Here is a 20,883-nt window from a genome sequence, read left to right as displayed (position 1 = left end):
GTTCAGGGCTGGGGTTCATTCCCGGGATCAGGGCTGGGGTTCACTCCCGGGATCAGGGCCGGGGTTCCCCCCGGGATCAGGGCTGGGGTTCACTCCCGGGATCAGGGCTGTGCTTCACTCCCGGGATCAGGGCTGGGGTTCACTCCTGGATCAGGGCCGGGGTTCCCCGGGATCAGGGCTGGGGTTCACTCCCGGGATCAGGGCTGTGCTTCACTCCCGGGATCAGGGCCGGGGTTCCCCCCGGGATCAGGGCTGTGCTTCACTCCCGGGATCAGGGCTGGGGTTCACTCCCGGGATCAGGGCCAGGTTTCCCCCTGGGCTCAGGGTCGGGGTTCGCTCCTGGGGTGCCGCCGGTCACGTGACCGGGCGGGGGCGGGGCCGACGCCGGGTGTCTCCACGGTGACGGGCGGGCGGGCGGGCGCGCGCACACGCGGCGGGCGCGGTGACGTCGGGGCGCGTGACGGGCGACGCGTGTGCGTCATCACCGCGAGCGGCGGCGGCGGCGGCGGCGGCGGCGGCAGCGGCGCCGAGAGTCGGGCCGGGCCGGGCCAGCGCAGCGCCACCGGGAACCGGGGCCGCCGCGCTCCGCTCCGCTCCCCGGCGTCTCGCCGGGCCGAGCGGGGCAGAGCTGAGCTGAAGAGAGGCGGGCAGCGGCGCTACCACCGGCGGGGCGAGCGCGGGGCCGCGCGCCGACCCCGCCGCGGGGCTCCAGGCACCCGGGAGCGGCGGGCGGCCGTCGGGGATGTCCTACAAGCCCATCGCTCCCGCCCCCGCCACCCCCGGAGCCGCCAGCGCCAGCCCCGCCCCGCCGGGGCCCGGGGCGCCGTCCGCCGGTGAGAGACCCCCCGGTGACCGCGGAGGGATGGGGGCGACCAGTGCCGCCGACGGGCACCGGGGCAGGGCGGGACGGAGGCGCGGTGCGGGGGGTGCCGAGGCGGGGGGCTGCGGCCGTGACCCTCCGTCTCCCGCAGCCACGAGTGTCCCGTCGCCCTCCGGCTCCGTGCCCGGCGCCGCCGCCCCTTTCCGGCCGCTCTTCAATGACTTCGGGCCACCGTCCATGGGCTACGTGCAGGTGAGGCGCGGGGCCGGGGGCGGCGGGGCCGGGGTCGGTGGCGGCGGCGGGGGCGGCCCCCAGCGCCGCCGTGCCTCCGTGTGCCCCCGTTCCCGCAGGCCATGAAGCCCCCCGGGGCGCAGGGCTCGCAGAGCACCTACACCGACCTGCTCTCGGTCATCGAGGAGATGGGCAAGGAGATCCGGCCCACCTACGCCGGCAGCAAGAGCGCTATGGAGCGGCTGAAGCGGGGTACGGGCGGCGGCGGCGGCGGGACCGGGCGGCCCCCGGGGCTGCACCCCCCGCGGGGCTCCCCCAGCCCCGCTGCGGGAGGACTGGAGAGTGATGTGGGGTGTCCCTGTGCTTCTCCCCGCAGGGATCATCCACGCCCGGGCGCTGGTCAGGGAGTGCCTGGCAGAGACAGAGCGAAACGCCCGCACGTAACGGCAGCTGCCGCCCGGGACCCCCCGGGACCCCCGGTGGCGGCGGGGAGGGGAGGCCGCCGTGCTCCCCGCGCATCCCCCTCCCCGCGCTCTCCGCTCTTTATAAATGCCTGTTTTTATAAATAAAGGACAATATTGGGACTCGGACTCGGTGTGTCCCCCTTCCAGGGGGAGGTCGCGGTGGGGACGCGGGGTGGAGGTGGGAGGGTGTCATCGGGGGAATGCTCCAACCTCTGTTTTATCACTTAAATGTGGCTTTTTTTTAAATAAAAGCCCCGTTTATGTGCGGGGATGGGGAGGGGGGGCGGCCGCGCCGGTGCACGCGGAGCGCCCGTGAGCGGCTCTCGCCGCCTCCTGCTGTCTGACGTCACGGGCCCCCCCCTCCCTGTCTACGTCACGGCCGTCGCCGTGGGAACGGGCTGTGATGTCACGATCCGAGGGGCCGGTGCGGAGCGGCGCAGGTTCGGCGGGGCCGCGGCCGGGGAACGGCGGGGCCGGGGGGACACCGGGCTGGGGAGGGGGTGGGGGTGGTTGCCATGGCAACGGGGAGGGCGCCCGAGCCGGGCCGAAGCCAAGCCGAGCGGTGCCGAACTGAGCCGAAGCCGGGCCCGAGCGGTGCCGAACTGAGGCGAACCCGCGGCCGAACCCGAGTCCGAGTGGTGCCGAACTGAGGCGAACCCACGGCCGAACCCGAGTCCGAGCGGTGCTGAAGCGGTGCTGAGCCGGCCCGAGCGGTTCCGAAGCGGTGCCGAGCGGTTCCGAAGCGGTTCCGAGTGGTTCCGAAGCGGTGCCGAACCGGCCGCAGCGGTGCCGACCCGGCCCCGCGTAACGGGAGACCCCTCAGGCGCTGCCCCCGGCGCCCCCGCCGCCGCCGCCATGCTGATCAAGGAGTACCACATCCTGCTGCCCATGAGCCTGGAGGAGTACCAGGTGGCACAGCTCTACATGATCCAGGTGGGATGCGGAGCTGAGCGCGGGGCGCTGCGGGGCGGGGGCTGGGGGCGGAGACTGGGAGGCTGCACGGGGTGCAGGAGGCTGAGCATGGGGGGCTGGAGGGGTGCGGGGCGCCTCTGGGGCTGAGCATGGGCATGCAGGGGGCTGAGAGGCTGAGTTTGGGGAACTGGGTAGGGGAGTAGGGGGTCTCTGGGGCCGAGCCTGAGGAGCTGGAGCGTTCAAGGATGTGTGGGCTGAGATTGAGGGGGTGCAGAGGGCTGGGAGAGGCCGTAGGTGGTAGTCTGGGGGGCACAGGGGGCTGCGGGGGAGCACGAAGGTGTGCAGGGACTGAGCCTGGGGGTGCACAGGGGGGCTTTGAGGGAAGCTGGAGGGTGCAGGGGCTGAGAAGTTGAGCCTGGGGAACTGGAGGTGCAGGGGGGCTCTTGGGCTGAGCACAAAGCCTGGAGGGGCACGGTGGGGCCCCAGGATGGGCAGGAGGATTGGCAGGGTGCAGAGGTGTCAGTGTCAGTGAGGTTTGGGTGGGTTTGGGGCTGCCGAGCCAAGGGGGGGGGTCCTAGGAGCAGGTGTGGGGCTGGCGAGGGCAGGAGTGGACAGGGACCCCAAGGGCTCATGAGGGTCTCAGGGTCCGGGGGGACTGTGTTGAGCCGTTGTCTCTCCCCGCAGAAGAAGAGCCGGGAGGAGTCGAGTGGTGAGGGCAGCGGGGTGGAGATCCTGGCCAACCGGCCCTACAGCGACGGCCCCGGGGGCAGCGGCCAGTACACGCACAAGATCTACCATGTCGGCTCCCACATCCCCAGCTGGTTCCGGGCGCTGCTCCCCAAAGCCGCACTCCAGGTGGAGGAGGAGTCCTGGAACGCTTATCCCTACACACGCACCAGGTGGGGGCTGGAGGGGCGGCAGAGTGGGCTGCAGGTGGGCTGCTATGCCCCCAGACTCAATGCTGTCCCCTTCCAGGTACACGTGTCCCTTCGTGGAGAAGTTTTCCATCGAGATAGAGACCTACTATCGGCCGGATGCGGGCCAGCAGACCAACGTCTTCAACCTGAGCGCGGCGGAGAAGAGGCAGAGGATTTTGGGTGAGTACGGCCGGCTCGGGACACCAGGCAGGACTCATGGCTGCTGGAATTCCCACTTGGTGCTCCTAGGATGGAGATGTGGGTGTGTAATGGGGCCTGAGGGGCTTGGCTTCCCTGCTTAGGTTTGCTCTCTGTGCTGGCCCCCGTGTTTTGGGGACCCTGGAAGGGAAGAGCTCCCTGGATCCTGAGCTCCCTGCAGCTCAGGCTCCATACTCCCTGTGCCCCAGTCTCCCTGCTCCAAGCTCCCTGACTTCTCCCTCCCAGCACTGCTGAATTAGATTCCACACTAAAGATATTTTCAGGCACAGTTTTGTCCTCTGCCCCTTCGCTTGCCTCTATTTCTGTTTGCAGTCTCCCTTTCTCACTGCCAGCCTGCTTCCCTCTTCTTCCGCGTCCCAGCCCTGTTCTGACACGGATTTGCCTTCCCAGTCTCTCTGGGTGTACGTGTGCAGTACACTGGGCTCCCGCAGGGTGTTTTGGATCAGCTGGAGTGGGGGGAGCTGCAAGAATGTGTCCCCATTTTCCCAACCCCTGCCCTGCTTCCCCCTCCCCAGGGCTTTGCTCCAGATCGCTCTCCGGCTCATTTCCAGGGGGGACCAGTGGGCAGAGCTGGGGGCTTGGCGTGGGATTCCTCCCTCCCCGGCAGGATCCCGTTCCGGGCAATGTGGATGTGGTCGGTTTAGGTGCCGGAGCACGGAGTGTGACGCGCTGCCTCTTAAAATGGAGGCCTAAAATAGGCACTCGGAGGAAATGATTCATCTGACCTATTTCTCTCCCCGGCTCTTGCCGCACCGGGGATGTCCGGCCGGGATACCGGCAGCTCAGCCCTGGGGGGAGGAATTCTGTCCCTGCCACCGCCGGGAAGCAACTGGGGCCCAGCCGACGGCATCAGGGCACGGCCCTGTGCCTGCTGCCCGCTGCCCATCCCGTGGGCATTCCACAGGGCATGCGGTGTCTCCAGCAGCTGATGCCGCCCACAGGCAGCAGGGTTGGAGCGGGACCAGCCCCGACGTGGATCCCTCTGGGATTTTCTTTGTGGTGGTGTCCCGTAGCACCAACAGATTTAAACCCATCTCACGTTTCAAAGGGCGATGGAATAACACGGTCTGGGCAATCCGCAGGGATAACTGCTTCCTTGGCAACTTTCTCTCGGTAGTAAAAGCAAGGAGAGTCTGATTGTGGTGGGAATGACACTGCCAGGAGCTGCTTGGGGACAGCAGGTCCTATCCCTGCTCCTTGCTGCTGCTATCCAAGATGCTTGGCATTGTGTCATGCCTTGCATCATTTTTATGGATTCAGGGCATCTCTTCTTTCCTTTTTTCCTTTTTTTTCAGCCCAAGCTGGAGGAAGAGGCCAGCAGCATGTTGGGGACATGAAGGGGGGAAAATAAATGAAGGTTTTGGCATGCCCAGGAATGGGGAGAACACTGAAGGACAGTCCTAGGAGCCAGTGGGGTGGCCTAGGACCCTCCAGACTGGGCTGGAGGGAGCTGACCTGGAGATAGGACTGCAAAAGTCAAATTTTAGGAGATTTGATGCTGGGTTGAGCCCAAACAGCCCCCCAGGGGCTATTGGATTGTGTTTTCCTGGGTGCCATGCATAAGCCCCCCTCCAGGTTTAGGGAGGTCACACCCATGTGGGGGGAAGGTCACCCACATTTTGGGAGAGGCTGCCCCTATTTGGGGATGGGAGTTGTTACCATTCAACCCCTGGCTCTCCAGAGGCTCCTGTGTCATGTTGGAGGACCTCCAGGGTTTTTGTGGGGGCCGAGCTGGGAACTGTGCTGAGCTGCACTGTGCACTGTCCTCAGCAGCAGCCCCCCTGTCCCGTGGGGTGGCTGGGATCACTCTGCAGCTGCCAGACCTCTGGGCCAACATGGGATGTGTGTCAGCCCTGGCACGCTCTGAGCCCCCGTGCCGCTCACAGCCGCACTGTGCCGCTCCCCATGTGGTTGGCTGCACCGAGAGTGTCTGTGATGTTCCAGCCCCGGGGTGGTTTATTTTTATATGCCTAATTAGGAGGGAGTTCTTTTTTGTGAGGGTGGTGAGGCCCTGGCACAGGTTGCACCAGAGATGCTGTGGCTGCCCCATCCCTGGAAGTGTCCAAGGCCAGGTTGGATGGGGCTTGGGGCAACCTGGGCCAGTGGAAGTGTCCCTGCGCTTGGCAGGGGAGCGGAATGAGATGAGCTTTAAGGTCCCTTCAACCCAAATCATTCCAGGATTCCACGATTTTAGGTCTACGTGATTTTAGGGTTCTAGGATAGAAAGTGTATGCTGCTCTTGGGGAGACAGCTTGTGGGAATAATTTGGCTTGACTTTTGTCCGCTTTTCCTTTTTTTCCTACCTGTGCCCCCTCGCCGGGTGCTGCGAGGTGACAGGTGCTGTTCCCCTGCAGACACCATCGACATCGTGCGTGATCCCATCTCCCCGGGGGAATACAAGCCCGAGGAGGATCCCAAACTCTACCACTCCTCCAAGACGGGCCGGGGGCCGCTGGGGGATGACTGGCTGGAGGCCGCAGCAGCTGGCGGGCCCCTCATGTGCGCCTACAAGCTCTGCAAGGTGGAATTCCGCTACTGGGGGATGCAGTCCAAGATCGAGCAGTTCATCCACGACGTGGGTGAGTCCGGAGCCAGGAGCTGCTGCTGGGGGGTGGAATTTGGGGAGCTGCGGGGCCTCGCCAGCCTCGCTGCCCCCGCCTCTTTTCCCCCCTCAGGTTTGCGGAAGGTGATGCTGCGCGCCCACCGCCAAGCCTGGTGCTGGCAGGATGAGTGGACGGACCTGACGATGGAGGATATCCGGCAGCTGGAGGAGGAGACGGCGCGGATGCTGGCACAGAAGATGGCCAAGTGCGGCGAGGCCGAGGAGCCCCCCACGGCCGGCATCAGCCCCGAGGGGCGGCCGGAGCCGGGGGGGCCCAGCGGGCAGGAGGGGGCCGAGCTGCAGGGGGGAACCGATACCTCCTCCGACGATACCTTTGCCAAGCAGTGGTCCACCTCTTCCCGGTCTTCCTACTCTTCCCAGCATGGAGGTGAGAGACCAGGTCCTATGTGGGTGGGATGGGGAGCCCAACGCCCCGGATGCTGCTGTTTTCCATAGGAGATGTGTCAGGGGACTCTCTTTTCCCTGGCTTGGGTCTCCTGGGGGACTCTGGGGGACTGAGGGATGGATCTGGGTGACACCTGGATGGATGTGTGTTTCCTGGGCGTGGTCTGGGTGATCCAGAGATGTCTCCAGATCTCCGTGCATGGGTCTGGGTGCAGGACCAGGTGGGAGCAGGATCAGGGTCTCACTGTGGGGGTCTCTGCATGCTGACTCCCTGCTGGTGGCAGGGGGTGTGTCTCCTCAGAGCCTGTCGGAGTGGCGGATGCAGAACATCGCCCGGGACTCCGAGAACAGCTCCGAAGAGGAATTTTTCGATGCCCATGGTACAGACACTGGCTCGGGGTGGGCTGGGTGGGGGATAGGGCTATCTCAGAGTGGGGGTGCAGGCACAGGCAAGTTTCCCCTGCCCACACCCCTCACTGCCTCCACAGAGGACCTGTCTGACAGTGATGAGGTCTTTGCCAAGGAGATGACCAAGTGGAGCTCCAACGACTTCTTGGACACGCTGGAGCGGCCGGCAGAGCTGGATGAGGCAATGGGTGAGCGCTGGGGGGATTCCAGCCCCAAATCCTGGTGTGGGTGTCCTAGGAGGGGACTTATTCCCAGGCCCTGGAGACCCCAGCCAGGCTCACCGGGTCTGTGTGCTCACAGGGGATGGATCCAGTGCTGCCAAGGTGGACAGTGAAGGATTGGGAACGTCCGGCTTCCCCGAGGTGTGTGTCCTATGTCCCCTCCCTCAGGCCATGGCCCCCAGCCGTGCCCCCCGACTTCAGCGCTCTCCTTCCTGCAGGGCGGCGCAGCAGAGAGCACAGAGCAGATGTGCCGGATCCACGCGCTCTTCCTCATCCTGCACAGCGGGAACATCCTGGATCAGGGCGCGGGCGAGCCAGGCTCCAAGCAGGCGGATGTGCAGACACTGGCGGCCACCTTTGACGCCGTCACCCGTGTCCACTTCCCCGAGGCACTGGGACACGTGGCACTGCGCCTGGTGCCCTGCCCACCCATCTGCGCCGCCGCCTACACCCTCGTCTCCAAGTACGGATTCACGCCAGGAGAGGGGGAGAGTGGGGAGCTGATGGCCTTGGAGAGGGGACTTTGCTTCTCCTAAGAAGGTGTTTGGGGTGGGATGGGGCTAACCCCAGGTGCAGCATCCCAGGACAAACAAACGTTAAGGCATGGGATGGGTTGGGATGGCGATTACCCCTGGTGCAGCATCCTGGGGTGAACAAGCACCGTGGGTTGTGAGGGGGATGTTGGGACAGCCTCTTCCATCTCCCTCCCCGTGTCCCCCTCAGGCTAAGCCCCTACAGCCACGACAGGGACAGCCTGTCCAGCAGCCAGGACCACATCCCGCTGGCAGCGCTCCCACTGCTGGCCACCTCCTCGGGCACCTACCAACACGCCGTGGGCACCGTCATCGCCCGTGCCAACCAGGCCTACGGAGCCTTCCTGCACTCTGGGGAGGGTGCTGGCTTCTGCGGCCAGGTGAGGGGGGATTTTGGAGGAAGCTTGGCTCCAGGATCCAGCTGTGGCCCTGCATGGAGGGTTTGGGGGTGTCACACCGCTCATGGGTGCCTGCCCTCCACAGGTGGTGCTGCTGGGGGACTGTGTGGGCGGCATCCTGGGGTTCGACGCGCTGTGCCAGAGCCGGGCGGGCTCTGGGGGCAGCCGGAGCAGCAGCCGCCGTGGCAGCCTGGTGAGTGCCTGCACCCCAGCACCCTCTGGGGAGGATTTGGGGGTGCACTGGGGGCTATGTGGGGTCTGGTTGTTGGCTGCCTCTCCCTGCAGAGCACGGAGCCTGTCTCCCCAGAGCTGTGCGGCAGCAGGGACCCACTGGCTGACGGGACAGAGGGAGCAACAGGATTAGGCCAGGCCAGCCCTGAGCTCCTGGGAGCACAGGGGGACAGCCACCAGCACAGCTCCTCGTGCAGGTGAGCCCAAGGGGCATGGTTGACATCCTGAATAATTTTGTGCTTTATGGAAAGGGCAGAATTCCTGCCTGCACAAGGCTGGGAAGAAGCATTTCATGGGGGCTACCTGGGCTACCTGCCCTGGGAGGGTCTCGCTGGAGCTCCTCTGGAATAATGGGGCCATGCCAGGCACAGCTTTGCCCCTGGGTGGGTTGGGAGCAGGATGTGGCCCTCTCTCCCCATGCCCACTGTCCCTGCTGTCCCAGCCTGCAGGCCAGCGAGGCCCCTCTGGAGGCAGAGGCACCCCGGAGCGGCACCGCGGTGCTGGATGGGGCGGAGGGTGCCAGCAGCCGCCTTGAATTTAAGGTATCCGGCTTCTTCCTCTTTGGCTCCCCGCTGGGGCTGGTGCTCGCGCTGCGCAAGACCGTCATGCCTGCTCTGGATGGTGAGGAGCCCTGCCAGCCCCTGTGCAAGCCCCTGACCCTCCCTGCAGGGCTTGAGTCCCTGAGCCGTGCTCCCCCCACAAGCCTGAGCCCCCTGGGACCTTCCCAAAGAGCCCTGCTTGGGTTTGAGCCCCCCACACATCCAGCCCTGGCTGTGTGGGTGTTCGTGGTGGTGGGTGGCTTAAGTGTCCTCGCTCTGTGCCAGCCCCAGCCCATCCCCAGTGCCCTAAATTTCCCTCTCCAGCCTTTCCTCTTGCTGTGTCCTGCTTTACTCCTCCTGGATGCTTTGCTTCTGGTGCCCCCCAGCCCTCGTGGGCACCCCTAACCCTGCTCTGTGCCGCAGTGGCCCAGCTGCGTCCCGCCTGTGAGCAGATCTACAACCTGTTCCACGCTGCCGATCCCTGTGCCTCTCGCCTGGAGCCCCTCCTGGCCAAGGCCTTCCACGCCGTGCCCCCGCTCAGCGTGCCCCGCTACCAGAAGTACCCCCTGGGTGACGGCACCTCATCCCTGCTGGGTGAGCAGGTCCCCACCGGGCTGGTCCCGAGTGCCCCAGGGTCACACTGGGGTACCCAGAGCATCCACAGCCTGGCTGGGTGGGGGGAAAGGGATGTGCAAGCCCTTCCCACCCCTCTGGGGCTCTGCTGGGGTGGGGTCCCAGGGTGGTGGGTGTCTCTGGGGGCTCTGGGTGTGCTCATACAGCTCTCTCCGTAGCGGAGGCCCTGCAGACACACTCTGCCCTGTTCCTGCCCAAAGTGGATGTGGCTGCTCCCCCTACTCCCACTGGCAGCTTCGGGGGCTTTTGGAGGGGCAATGAGCCGGCAGAGCCCCCCACTCCTGCCAACACCAGCGAGGTTGTCAAAAGTAAGTTCCATTCCTGCCCTGCCCTTCCCCTCCCATCCCATGGCATGAGGTGCAGGAATGGCTTAATTCCAGCTCTCCCCACAGTCCTAGAGCGCTGGTGGGGCCTGAAGCGCATTGACTACTCACTGTATTGCCCCGATGCCCTGACCGCCTTCCCCACCATCACCCTGCCCCACCTCTTCCACGCCAGCTACTGGGAGTCCTCTGACGTGGTGGCCTTCATCCTGCGCCAGGTACAGGGGTCGCGGTGGGGTGGGTGGCAAGCTGGGGCCTGTGGAGGCTGAGCTGGGCTGTGCCATCCACAGGTGATGGAGAAGGAGGGGCCACAGCCAGCAGAGAGTGAGGAGACCTCCATCTACAGCCCCGCCATCCCTCGGGAGAAGTGGCAGCGCAAGCGCACCCAAGTGAAGATCCGGGTAGGTGGCCTGTGGCCAGCAGGAGCCCACACAGGCTATCAGGGTGACGCGCCTGGGAGGGTTCTGGGACAATCCCACAGCTCAGTGGTGTCCCTGTGTCACCCTGCTGAGCCCGCCGTGCCCCCACAGAACGTGACAGCCAACCACCGGGCCTGCGACGTGATCGTGTGCGAGGGCAAAGCGCAGGTCCTGAGCGGGCGCTTCATGTACGGACCCCTGGACGTGGTGACGCTGACTGGGGAGAAGGTACTGCTGGGTCACGGTGCCACCGGGACCCCCTCAAAGTGGGGGTGTCCAGGATGGGGCATGGGGCTGGTGTCACTCATGGCAGGGGGTGAATAGGACCCTGTGTGGGATGGGGGGAAAGAGTCATAAGGACTCTTAGGTGGGGACACAGCAGGCTGTTGGGGTTCAGCCTGTGCCCAGCCTGCTTCCCTCTCCCAGGTGGACATCTATATCATGACACAGCCACTGTCGGGGAAGTGGCTGTACTATGGCACCGAGGTGACGAGTGGCAGCGGGCGCCTGACCTTCACCATCCCTCCGGAAAAGGCTCTGGCCATCGGGATCTACCCCGTGCGCATGGTGGTCAGGTGAGGTGTCACCTTAGTTCCTCCCCCAGCCTTTTTGGCAGAGCTACACCTGTCCCTCTGGCAGCAGAGGCCAAGGGCCGAGCCCCTGTGACTGCTGTTCCAGGGGGGATCACAGCTATGCCGAGGCGTACCTGACCGTGGTGGCCCGCGGCACCGAGTCCGTCGTGTTCAGCATCGATGGCTCCTTCACTGCCAGCGTCTCCATCATGGGCAGCGACCCCAAAGTGCGGGCAGGGGCTGTGGACGTCGTAAGGTGGGTGCCCTTCAGTCAGGGGGACAATCTCCCCCTCTTTGATGCTGTGGTGACAGCCCAGTTGAAGGGTAGGGAGGGTATTGGAGTAGGGACAAATCGGGATGTCCCACCACCCTTGCCTCAACATACCATCTATTCTGGTGCTTTATTGTGGAAAATAATCCCCTCAGGGTTTGCATGTGATCTCCACAGCTCTGCTGTGCCCTCCCCTTGATAAAATCTTTCAGAGCAGGGAGGTTTTGGAGGCAGCACTCACACATGCTGTATTGGGTGTGGCTTCCTGCCAGCAGGACTGGCCCCACAGAGGCTCCTGGCAGCCAACCCTGTCCCTTCCTAGGCACTGGCAGGACGCGGGGTACATGATCATCTACGTGACGGGGCGCCCCGACATGCAGAAGCACCGTGTGGTGGCCTGGCTGTCCCAGCACAACTTCCCCCACGGCGCCGTCTCCTTCTGTGACGGGCTCACCCACGACCCGCTGCGCCAGAAAGCCGCCTTCCTGCAGAGCCTGCGCACCGAGGTGGGCACGGGGCGCTGGCAGGGGGGACAGGGGGCTGGGGGCACTGGTGGGGTGGGATGGGCTGTGCCACAGCCTGTGCAGCTCTGTGTCCCCGTGGAGACACTGGGAGCTGGATGTGCTGCCACGGTGCAGCTGGCAGCCTGTGGGGGCAACCCCCAGCCATCCCTCATAGCACGAGGGTGTCCCAGCCCCTGGGGTGGCTGTCCCTATGGGAAGGGTCTTTCTGTGTCCTAACACTCCTGTTCCTGGGCAGGCAGAGATCTCCATCATCGCTGGGTACGGCTCCACCAAGGATGTCTCCGTCTACAGCTCGCTGGGCCTTGCGCCGGCACACATCTACATCGTGGGACGGGCCGTCAAGAAGTTCCACAACCAGTGCCAGGTATGGTGGTGGCAAGGTTGGGGACAGGCTGGGGACACAGGGCACGATGGCTGACCCCACCGGCCGGCCACGGCCGTGGGCTCAAGCTGTCCGTGTGTCCCGCAGTTTCTCTCCGAGGGCTATGTCGCCCACCTGGCCCAGCTGGAAGCAGCAGCCCTGGCCCACTCCCCCAAGGGGCCCCCACGGCCCGTGCTGGGCAAAGGCACCTACGGCTGCCCAGCGCCCGTGGACTTCCTGCGGAAGCAGAGCCAGCTGCTGCGCTCCCGGGGCTCCAGCCAGGCGGAGCGGGATGGGGGGCCCCCCTCGGCACCCCCTGGCTTGTCCCGGGCCAAGCCCCGCAGTGTCAGCCTCAAGCTGGAGGGTGAGGAGTGAGGGTGGCACGGCCACGTCCCCCCTCTGCCGCATCCCTAATTTCCCAGCCAGCAGCACCTGGGGCCGGAGCCGGCACTGAGCCATGAGCCCATAGGAAGGAGAGGAGGGCGCTGGGTCCCCTGTGACCAAGGGGTGCTGGGAGACAGCACTCCAAGCCCCACTGAGGGCCAGAGTGATCCCCTCGGGGCTGAGCTCCCCCGGGTCCCTCCTGCTGTCCCCAGCCCCGTCACCCCCACGTCCCTTGGGGCTGTTGGGCAGTGCCTGGTGGAGTCTGTGCCCCAGGGTCACTGTCCCTGTGCAGAACTGGGTGGCTGTGGCTGTGCCCAAAGGCAAGTGGCACCTCCCTGCTCCCCACCTATTTATTTCCGTCCGGTGTTGCGGGGCAGGGCCGGGTTGGGGTTCCAGAGCGGTTCCTCTGTTCCCCCCGTTTTGTTTTGGTGTTGAATAAAGAGATGTTATGATGAGGCACCAGCGCCTGCATGCCTGCTCTGTACCTGCTGCCCATGGACACGGCCCCAGCGCTCCCACACTCTGGGAAAGCCCTGGGGAGCCCCCAGGGACACAGACTCATGCAAGGAGGGGGCCTTGGGGCACAGCAGTTCAGGACACGGAGAAGAGCCTGGGCTGTATGGGCTTCACTGCTGCTCTGGGGTACGTACCAATAACCTCCCCCTGCCCTCTTCCTGCCTCTCTCCAACTTTTTTTTCCTCGTTTACCCCAATAGCAAATTTTCAGTGACTAGGGGCTGTGACTGGTTTTACTTGAGTTTATCTTGTCATAGCACGACCGGAGGTTTATAGAGATTAGCAGGAACAAGCCATTATTCTATATAAAATATTCCCGACACTGACATGACGAGAGGAAACACTGGTTTGGGATGATAGCAGCAGCCTGGAGAAGTGACAACAGTGTGGCATGGAGGAGAACAGGCAGGAAGGGGTTGGAGCTGGGGCCAAGGCTGTGTGGCCACCATAAAGTATAAAAATGTCAAATAAGGGATACAAGTTAGCAGGGAGCAGTGGGCTAGTGTCTCCCACGTGTCCCTGGTGTGACAATGATCAGAGTCTAGATCCCAGCAAAGAGCTTCAGCCGTGTGCTGCGACGCTTTACACTGCCACTTAAGTGCCTGGCCATGTCCCTGGGCCACGGCGAGCTCCGGGGCCACTTCCACTGACTTCAAATAAGTAAAATCTGTATTAAACATTAATAAACATCCATGACCATTCCACATGTGGAATATCTAAAGGAACCTGTCCCGAGAGCGCTGGGCTCTCCGCTGCGGCCGAGGGCTCTACTGGGAGAAGATGCCCTTGAAGCGGATCTTATCCTCGGCGTCCTTCTCCCGCAGCCGCGCTTCCAGGCTCCGCAGCTCCTTGGACACCACGGGGCGCAGTGAGGGGTCGAGGGACAGCACTTTGGCGAAGTCAGCCTGCGCCTCTGCCACGTTCCACACGGCCGCATGGGCCTTGCCGCGCTTGAAGTAGGCCTTGACGTTGTCTGGGGGACAGAGCTGGGGCTCAGCGGAGCACCGGCGTCTCCCCGCACCCGCTGCAGCCGCCCAGGATAGACCCTGGCTCCTTACCCTCGTACTTGTTGAGGATGGAGGAGCAGTGATCCAGCACCTCGTAGTACTCCTCGCACTGCAGCTTGCACTGGCAGTAGTTCAAGAGCAGGGGTGTGATCTTCTGGTCGAGCTCGATCCAGTCCGGAGAGCCCGGCTGCTCCTGCAGGGTGAGAGAGAGAGTGAGCAGGGAGAGTGAGGGGCAGCTCCCATCCCTGCATTCCAGGGGCCATGCCTGTATGCATCCAGGGAGCCCCACCTTCATCTGCAGGTTCTTGAGACACGCGATGGCATCGTAGTATTTGGCAGCTGCCTCGGGCACCTTGCCCTGCCGGTACAGCTCGTTGCCTTCCTTGTGGATCTGGGGCACGGCCTGGAGCTTCTCCTCATCCGTCATGGCCCACGGGTCCTGCTGGTAGGAGCCAGGTGGCTCCACCTGCCAGCACCCCATCATGGAATCAGAGAACAGGATCATGGAATCATTTCGGTTGGAAAAGCCCTCTAAGACCATGGAGTCCAACCATTAATCCAGCACTGCCCAGGCTACCACTAAACCATGTCCCCACGTGCCACATCTGTGGGTCTTTTTGGGACACTTCTAGGGATGGTATCTCCACCACTGCCCTGGGCAGCCTGTGCTAGGGCTGGACAATCCCTTCCATGAAGAAATTTCCTCCAAAACACAACCTTAACTGCCCCTGGCACAACTTAAGGCTGTCTCCGCTTGTTCCCTGGGAGCAGAGCCCGACCCCCAGGAGGCTCCACCTCCTGTCAGGGAGTTGTGGGGAGCAAGAAGGTTCCCCCTGAGCCTCCTTTTCTCCAGGCTGCTCCTGGTGCTCCAGACCCTTCCCCATCAGGGCAGAGCCCCAGTGCCCACAGCCCCTGCCTGGGGCAGGGGTGCTGGTGGCTGGCAATGAGCAGGCCCCTCACCTTGAGCACCTCGATGTCAAAGATGAGGGGCTGAGGGTTCTTCTGAAGCTCGTCGAGGTCGGGGTACCCCAGGGAGTAGTGCTCATGCATCTGGGCGATGCTGCAGCAGTGCCGCTGCCCCTCCAGTGGGTCCTTCCCCGCTGCAATGTTCCGCAGGCTTTTGGACACCAGCGGGTAGAGCACCACGTGCTGCGGGAGGGGAGGCAGCCGGGATGTGGGGAGGGAAGGCGAACAGTGGGGTGCTCCAGCCTCGGACCCCGGGGCTGGGGCGCAGCGAGGCGGCCGCAGGCCCCGCCCCCGAGACGCAAACCCCGCCCCCCGGCCCCGCCCACCTTGGTGTCACAGCGGAAGCGCGCGCGCTCCCCCGGCCGCATGGTCCGCAGCGCCGCCTCCCACACCGGCAGCTTGAACTTCTTGCCGGCGATCAGCTCCATGGGCTTCCCCCGCGCCCGGCTGTCGTCCAGCGGCGTCTCCTCATCGCCGCACCGCAGCGTTCGGTAATGGAAGGTGGCCTGAAGTGGCAGGAGGAGCCCGCGGCGTCACCATGGCAACGCAGAGGGAGGGGGGGCGGCGCATGCGCGCCTCGCCCCCGCGTCCTTCTCCGGTCGCCCCCCCTCCTCTCCCCCGCCCCCGCCCGTCCCTCCGCGGCTCTGACCTTGGTGCCGTCGCGGAAGTCCGGCAGCGGCCCGGTGCCCTCCCGCAGCACCTCCTTGTCCACGCCGTCCGCCCGCAGCTGCTCGACCTGCTGCGCCATCGCGACCGCTCCGCCCGCGCCGCCTGGCTCGGCTCGGCCGCCTCCGCCGCCGATCGGATCTTTCCGGAGCTGCGCGGCCGCGGGCGGCGCCCCCTGCCGGCCCGGCGGGGGCGCTGCGGGGCGGGGGCTCCGCGCGGGCGGGGGCGTGGCCACAGGCGGGGGGTCCCGCACCCCCCCTACCCCGGGCCCCATTCCAGCGCCTGTGACGGACACCGTGCCGTGTCCTTGGAAGGGTGGGAGGTGCTGACGGTGTCCCCGGGAACCACTGCACCTGCCGCGGGGAGACCGGAGCCGTGCCGTCCCCCGCTGCCGGCCCGGTCGTGTCTCGGTTCAGGCGGCAGGGCCGGGCTGTGGCAGGTCCATGCGACACCATGGGGACAGCCCAGGGCTCTCCAGGGTTGGGACCAGCCCCACGAGCCATGGCGGGGTGACACGGGATCGCTGGCAGGTGACAGGTGCCCGGTCCCACGCGGGTTGGCGGCACGTGGCGGTGACTGCGCCGCTGGAGGTGTGACCCCGCCGAGAACACGCTGTTCCCCCGGCACTGGCACTGCTCGGCACGGCTGGAAGGGCGCTTAGGTGTGTTTAGTTTGTATCTGTGAGAGCTGGGATTCGGGCTGGAGAGCTGTTGATAGGGAAAAAAGGATGGAGTAAATCTCTTGCATGGATATGTAAGGAAGGACTGAGAAGCAGGGAAGGGGAGGATTTATAAACTACATCAATATTTGACCCAAATTTGGGGGGAAACAGTGATGGGTGTGTTTGGGCTTGGTCTGGGCTGGTCAGGATCAGCCATAAACAACCCCACCAGACCCTGAACCCTCAATGGACTCATCCAGCACCTCAACAGAAACCCAAGTCAGTAATTACTACAGAGCAGAAATTATTGAAAAATTACCAGGAAAAAAAGGAACTTCTGTTCTTCATGGCAAACCTTCTGTGACTCCTTGTGCAGTCTCTGCATGCTGTTCTAGGAGTTACTAGTTAGTAACAAAACCTGTTAGAAATTCAGATGTAGGATTCAACTTTGGGTCTGTTCCCTACAAACTCCTGAAGGACTGGAGTGGTGACTGCTCTCAGTGAAGGTTGTTTATTAATATTCTGTCTGATTTCCCTCAGCTCTGGGCAGGAAAGGCAAGGGTTTGGGCCAGGCATTGTGCAAGCAAGGCCTGTGTGCCCGTGGATGTCTCGTGGGTGTGGCAGGGCTGGGACAAGGACTCATGCAGGGACTGAGCTGGCACTGGAGCTGTTGCCATTCTGAGCATTCCCAAGGTGTGACTGGAGAAGGAGGACAACATCCAGGGATGCTGAAGAGGGGGATCTGCTGAGCTGGGTGGCAACAAACCCGGAGCTGCAGGAATTTGGGTGCTGCTGGGGACGTGTCACCTTCCAGCCGAGCATCTGTACCCGGCATTCCATTCCCCCTCCGGAGGTGGTTCCAGCTCTGGGTGGGCTGGGGGGGCAGCAGGATCCATGGGGATGGAGCGAAGCATCCCCAGGGCCCTCCCCCAGCTGTGGTGCCGAGTATCCTGGGGGCTGCACTGGGGATGGAGCGAGGAGAGGAGCGTCGTGCTCCCTCCATCCCTCCGGTGCTTTCCCACAGCCCGGAGCTTCCCGGCTCACACGGAGCTCACACGGTTCCCTTTAGAAAGGGAGGCCGTGGAATGTTAGGTTTTGGTTGTTTTTTTAACTTCAATCTTTCGAGTTAGTGCTCTGAATTAATTTATTTCTGTCTTGCTCCCAATGGTGCATTCCCCAGCAGTCCCACAGCAGCTCTTGGGCAGTGCAGCTGCCAGAGGTCTCTCGGGACTGTGGGACAGGCAAAAACTCCACGGCAAAGAAGAACCTTGATTTGGGAGATGGAGAGTTTAATGGCATCAGTTTGAGCTGTGCCAGTCCAGGGAATGTCAAAGGAAAATCCAGGACCCCTCCAATGGGAGTGTTTTTCCCAGAGGTGTGGAAACACAGGGACAAGATTTTGGCAGAAAGAGAGTCCCTGAGATTTGGGGTGATTTTTCCAGTTCCCTCTGTGGGTTGTCCCTCTCAGCCCCACTGGCCGAGCGGGAGGTGCAGCAGCAGCAGCTCCAGGGACTGGAGCTGTTGGGTGGGTCTGGGAGCCCAGATTGCCATCCCAGTGCAGCCTCCCAGGGGGATGTCCCTGCAGCAGCGCACTGGGAAGGGAGGAGACATCTCCTGGCACTGCTGGAGCCAGAGTGGGAGATGTGGCCCCATCCCCGGGGACATTCCCTGGGCCGTGGGGCAGCCAAACAAGAGCTGGGGGGACTCCAACCCTTTGAGGGCTGCCCTGCCCTCCCTTTATTTTTCCCCCTTGTTTTGGGTGGCATGTCCATGCGTAAAGGGCTTTCTGGAAACACCAAGCTGCTGCTCAGGGCAGCTGGACGCGTTTTGTGCCTTCTCTGGGGGTGGGGGAGTCTGGGGGGCGATGGTGTCTTTAGGGGCACCCCAGTGTCACTGGGAGAGCAAGGGTGGGGTGGGATGAGAGGGGTCATGTGGGGTCACCCCAAAAAGGGAGATGACAGCCTCCAAATGCCTGAAAATTCATGAGGGGGGGGGGTGTGTAAAATACTGTAAAAACCTATAAATTTCTCATCATTATATTTATTGCTACAAAAATTGTTTCCAAAATAAACCCTCCCATCTGCCCCGGGCGGGCGGGGCGGGGCCGCAGGGACAGCGCGGGCTGCGATTGGACGGGGGCGCTCGAGTGCTGATTGGGCAGCGGCTGCCGGGCCCGCGCTAGAGAAGGGCGGGCGGGGCCGGCGCGGCTGCGGCTGTTTGTGCGTGAGGGCTGAGGGTGGGGCCGCTGGGCTGGGCTGGGCTGGGGGCAGAGCGCGGTGTGCTCTGTGCCCGTGGAACGGGGGAGCTGGGCGGTGTTTGGGTGCGCGCTGGGCTGGGCTGGGCTGGGCTGGGCTGGGCTGGGGCAGAGCGCGGTGTGCTCTGTGCCCGTGGAACAGGGAGCTGGGCGGTGTTTGGGTGTGCGCTGGGCTGGGCTGCGGAGGCTGGGCTGGGCTGGGCTGGGCTGGGCTGGGCTGGGCTGGAGCTGGGCTGGGGGCAGAGCGCGGTGTGCTCTGTGCCCGTGGAACGGGGAGCTGGGCGGTGTTTGGGTGTGCGCTGGGTTGGGCTGGGCTGGGCTGGGCTGGGCTGGGCTGGGCTGGGCTGGGCTGGGGGCAGAGCGCGGTGTGCTCTGTGCCCGTGGAACGGGGGAGCTGGGCGGTGTTTGGGTGTGCGCTGGGCTGGGCTGCGGGGGCTGGGTAAGCCCGTTCCCTGCCGGGGAGCCCCGGGGGGAGCCGTGGCGGGGCTGAGGGGCTGTTGCTCTCTGGGTGTATCAGGCTTTGCCTCGGAATTCCAAAACCTTTCCCCGTGCAGGGCTATGAAGCAAAGACTCGTCTCACTTTGTTGGTGCTGCATTAATGCTTTTTGCTCCTTTTCTAAAGAAAGAATGAAGAAGGGAACTCGGGCAGCAGCCAAGCAACACCAAGTTACTCTGCAACCAGGTGAATTGCCTTGAAGTTGATAAGGTGGTCACTCAGAACTTTGGGGGCTCCAGGCACAGGTGACCACCAGAGACCCCCGATGGAGCCCCTCAGAGACCTTATAAGCGTTTGTGTGTATGGTCACAGGTGCTGGGGAATGTCCTGAATATGAAACAGGAATGCAGGGAACAAAATGAACCCTCATGTAATGCTGAGCCCTCCCATCAGCTGCAGTGGAGACACCTCTGTGTGCACTGTGGGAGCTGATTGCCACGACATCCAGAGGGCTGGGATCATTGCAGGGTGTTGTAAGCAAGGAATGCCTGGCTTCTAAAACTCACCAGCTGAGTCTTAGAGGCTTCTTTGCCGAGCTGTTTTCAGGCAGCCAAATGGGCCCTCAGCAGGGACTCTGTGCCTGCTCTCCCGTGGTTCCGAGGGATCTCTGGGCCTTCATGCCAGCACCGAGATGTTCTCGGGAAGGCCCTCAGATCCCCGGAGCAGTCTGGGACACAGGCACGATCCCCCTGCATTTTGGGAGCAGATTGGGCCCCCTGGAGGGACAGTGCTGTTGGTGCCCTCAGACTCGGGCACCCTGAGAACATGAGTGCACACCAAAAGGATTCTTTGGGGAGTTCCTCTGGGTGCCCCAAGCTGGGGAGCTCAAAGCAAGGTCCCTGGAATGGATTGAGGCATTCCTGAGGGTATCAGAGGTGTACCTGTCTGTCCTGGCCATGGAGCTCTGGAATGGACTGTAATTGGGTTATAAAAGCAGTGCTGCAACTGCAAAAGAAGTGTGGGATTGGGAATAAAGAATGAGTGGTGATGGTACTGTTGGCTGTTTTCTCTTGAGTGGAATTGTGAGAGCTGACAGGAGTGCAAGGTGTGGGTTCCAGTCCCCACCATTTGGTTTGCACATGTCCTGGTCAGACACAGGTCCAACTTCCTCACTCCTGAACACAATGGAAGGAGAATTAAGGAATGGCACTGTGAAGGTGATTGATTGTGACAGGGGTTAAACTGGGAAAACAATGAGTAATTCCTCAGTTTCTCTCTTTGCCAACCCCGGAGGGGGTTCCCCCTGCCCCCGTCCTCCTCCCCGAGCCCCCTTCTCCGGAGGGGGCCCTTATCCCTGCCCCCGCCTCCCCCCGCCCCAAACGGCCCCTGGGTTCGGTCCCGGCAATAGACCTCGACGTCTATTCCCGAGACCGAACCCGCACCTGCCCGTGGAGCCCCAAGTGTGATGTCGGGACGGGCCGGAGCCCCGGCCGTGTCGGGCAGTGCTTGTGAACTGCAGGGGGGGACCCGCCGAGCGGGCCCGGACACGTGTGGGGGATCCAGGGGGGCGCCGGGTCCGGCCATCGCGGCTTTATTAAACCGGCGCTCCCAACCCCGCGGCTGCGGGACGCGCACAGGGGGACAGGGGAATGGGGGGGTCGGGATGTGCGGTGGAGCAGGGAGAGGGGAGCCGGAGGAGCCAGGGGGGCCGGGGTGTGTAGGAGGGCAGCGACAGGGGCCAGGGGGAGGCGGCGTGCAGGGAGAGCCAGGGCGGAGGGAGAAGAAGCAGGGGAGGGAGGGTCGCGGTGTGCGGCAGGGGACAGAGAGGGAGCAGGGCCAGGCGGGTTGAGGCACCAGGGAGGGCGGAGGGGCAAGAACGAAGGCTGGGTGGGTCAGAGTGCCCTGCGGGCAGGGACGGGGCATAGGGGACGACCGGGTTGGGGAGGGGGAGGGGGCTGTGGGGGGGTGGGGAGGGAGAGGAGGAAGAAGGG

General features: G+C 63.8%; 3 protein-coding genes across 3 annotated transcripts; 2 read left to right on the top strand and 1 right to left on the bottom strand.

Annotated features, from left to right (window-relative positions):
• Nucleotides 1-531: 531 nt before the first annotated feature.
• Nucleotides 532-1,641, top strand: CDK2AP2 (cyclin dependent kinase 2 associated protein 2). The gene is made up of 4 exons (XM_050335906.1): nt 532-833; nt 972-1,072; nt 1,171-1,303; nt 1,428-1,641. The coding sequence occupies exons 1-4, from the start codon at nt 743-745 to the stop codon at nt 1,493-1,495; spliced, it is 393 nt and encodes a 130-aa protein (XP_050191863.1). The 5' UTR covers nt 532-742; the 3' UTR covers nt 1,496-1,641.
• A 387-nt stretch (nt 1,642-2,028) lies between these two features.
• PITPNM1 (phosphatidylinositol transfer protein membrane associated 1) lies at nt 2,029-12,846 on the top strand. The gene is made up of 23 exons (XM_050336028.1): nt 2,029-2,448; nt 3,112-3,326; nt 3,403-3,524; nt 5,918-6,142; nt 6,239-6,553; nt 6,855-6,950; nt 7,059-7,166; nt 7,279-7,340; nt 7,418-7,662; nt 7,923-8,112; nt 8,216-8,323; nt 8,416-8,558; nt 8,804-8,982; nt 9,324-9,494; nt 9,692-9,841; nt 9,926-10,074; nt 10,147-10,257; nt 10,387-10,503; nt 10,702-10,850; nt 10,954-11,103; nt 11,441-11,624; nt 11,878-12,006; nt 12,112-12,846. The coding sequence occupies exons 1-23, from the start codon at nt 2,371-2,373 to the stop codon at nt 12,376-12,378; spliced, it is 3,663 nt and encodes a 1,220-aa protein (XP_050191985.1). The 5' UTR covers nt 2,029-2,370; the 3' UTR covers nt 12,379-12,846.
• A 284-nt stretch (nt 12,847-13,130) lies between these two features.
• AIP (aryl hydrocarbon receptor interacting protein) lies at nt 13,131-15,684 on the bottom strand. Its single transcript, XM_050336029.1, has 6 exons — nt 15,525-15,684; nt 15,202-15,381; nt 14,870-15,058; nt 14,199-14,375; nt 13,961-14,102; nt 13,131-13,875 (listed from the first exon to the last, which is right to left on the bottom strand). Exons 1-6 carry the CDS (start codon nt 15,621-15,623, stop codon nt 13,670-13,672), a joined length of 993 nt encoding a protein of 330 aa, XP_050191986.1. The 5' UTR covers nt 15,624-15,684; the 3' UTR covers nt 13,131-13,669.
• Between the last annotated feature and the right edge of the window lie 5,199 nt (nt 15,685-20,883).

The sequence above is a fragment of the Myiozetetes cayanensis genome, unplaced genomic scaffold, assembly GCF_022539395.1.
Source record: "Myiozetetes cayanensis isolate MyiCay16 unplaced genomic scaffold, myiCay2020 scf6-25, whole genome shotgun sequence".
NCBI lineage: Eukaryota > Metazoa > Chordata > Aves > Passeriformes > Tyrannidae > Myiozetetes > Myiozetetes cayanensis.
Note: the sequence above shows the minus strand (reverse complement) of the source record. Positions and strands in the feature narration are given on the sequence as shown.

What these genes read in the sequence shown, in the direction of transcription:
- AIP (XM_050336029.1), bottom strand. Translation starts at nt 15,623, where the DNA reads ATGGCGCAGCAGGTCGAGCAGCTGCGGGCGGACGGCGTGGACAAGGAG. An exon ending in ACTTCCGCGACGGCACCAAG is followed by an intron (nt 15,382 to 15,524) that starts GTCAGAGCCGCG and finishes CTGCCACTTCAG; the next exon opens with GCCACCTTCCATTACCGAAC. An exon ending in TTGACATCGAGGTGCTCAAG is followed by an intron (nt 14,376 to 14,869) that starts GTGAGGGGCCTG and finishes GGGTGCTGGCAG; the next exon opens with GTGGAGCCACCTGGCTCCTA.
- PITPNM1 (XM_050336028.1), top strand. Translation starts at nt 2,371, where the DNA reads ATGCTGATCAAGGAGTACCACATCCTGCTGCCCATGAGCCTGGAGGAG. An exon ending in CGTCATGCCTGCTCTGGATG is followed by an intron (nt 8,983 to 9,323) that starts GTGAGGAGCCCT and finishes TCTGTGCCGCAG; the next exon opens with TGGCCCAGCTGCGTCCCGCC. An exon ending in AGTTCCACAACCAGTGCCAG is followed by an intron (nt 12,007 to 12,111) that starts GTATGGTGGTGG and finishes TGTGTCCCGCAG; the next exon opens with TTTCTCTCCGAGGGCTATGT.
- CDK2AP2 (XM_050335906.1), top strand. Translation starts at nt 743, where the DNA reads ATGTCCTACAAGCCCATCGCTCCCGCCCCCGCCACCCCCGGAGCCGCC. An exon ending in CGTCCATGGGCTACGTGCAG is followed by an intron (nt 1,073 to 1,170) that starts GTGAGGCGCGGG and finishes CCGTTCCCGCAG; the next exon opens with GCCATGAAGCCCCCCGGGGC. An exon ending in TATGGAGCGGCTGAAGCGGG is followed by an intron (nt 1,304 to 1,427) that starts GTACGGGCGGCG and finishes TTCTCCCCGCAG; the next exon opens with GGATCATCCACGCCCGGGCG.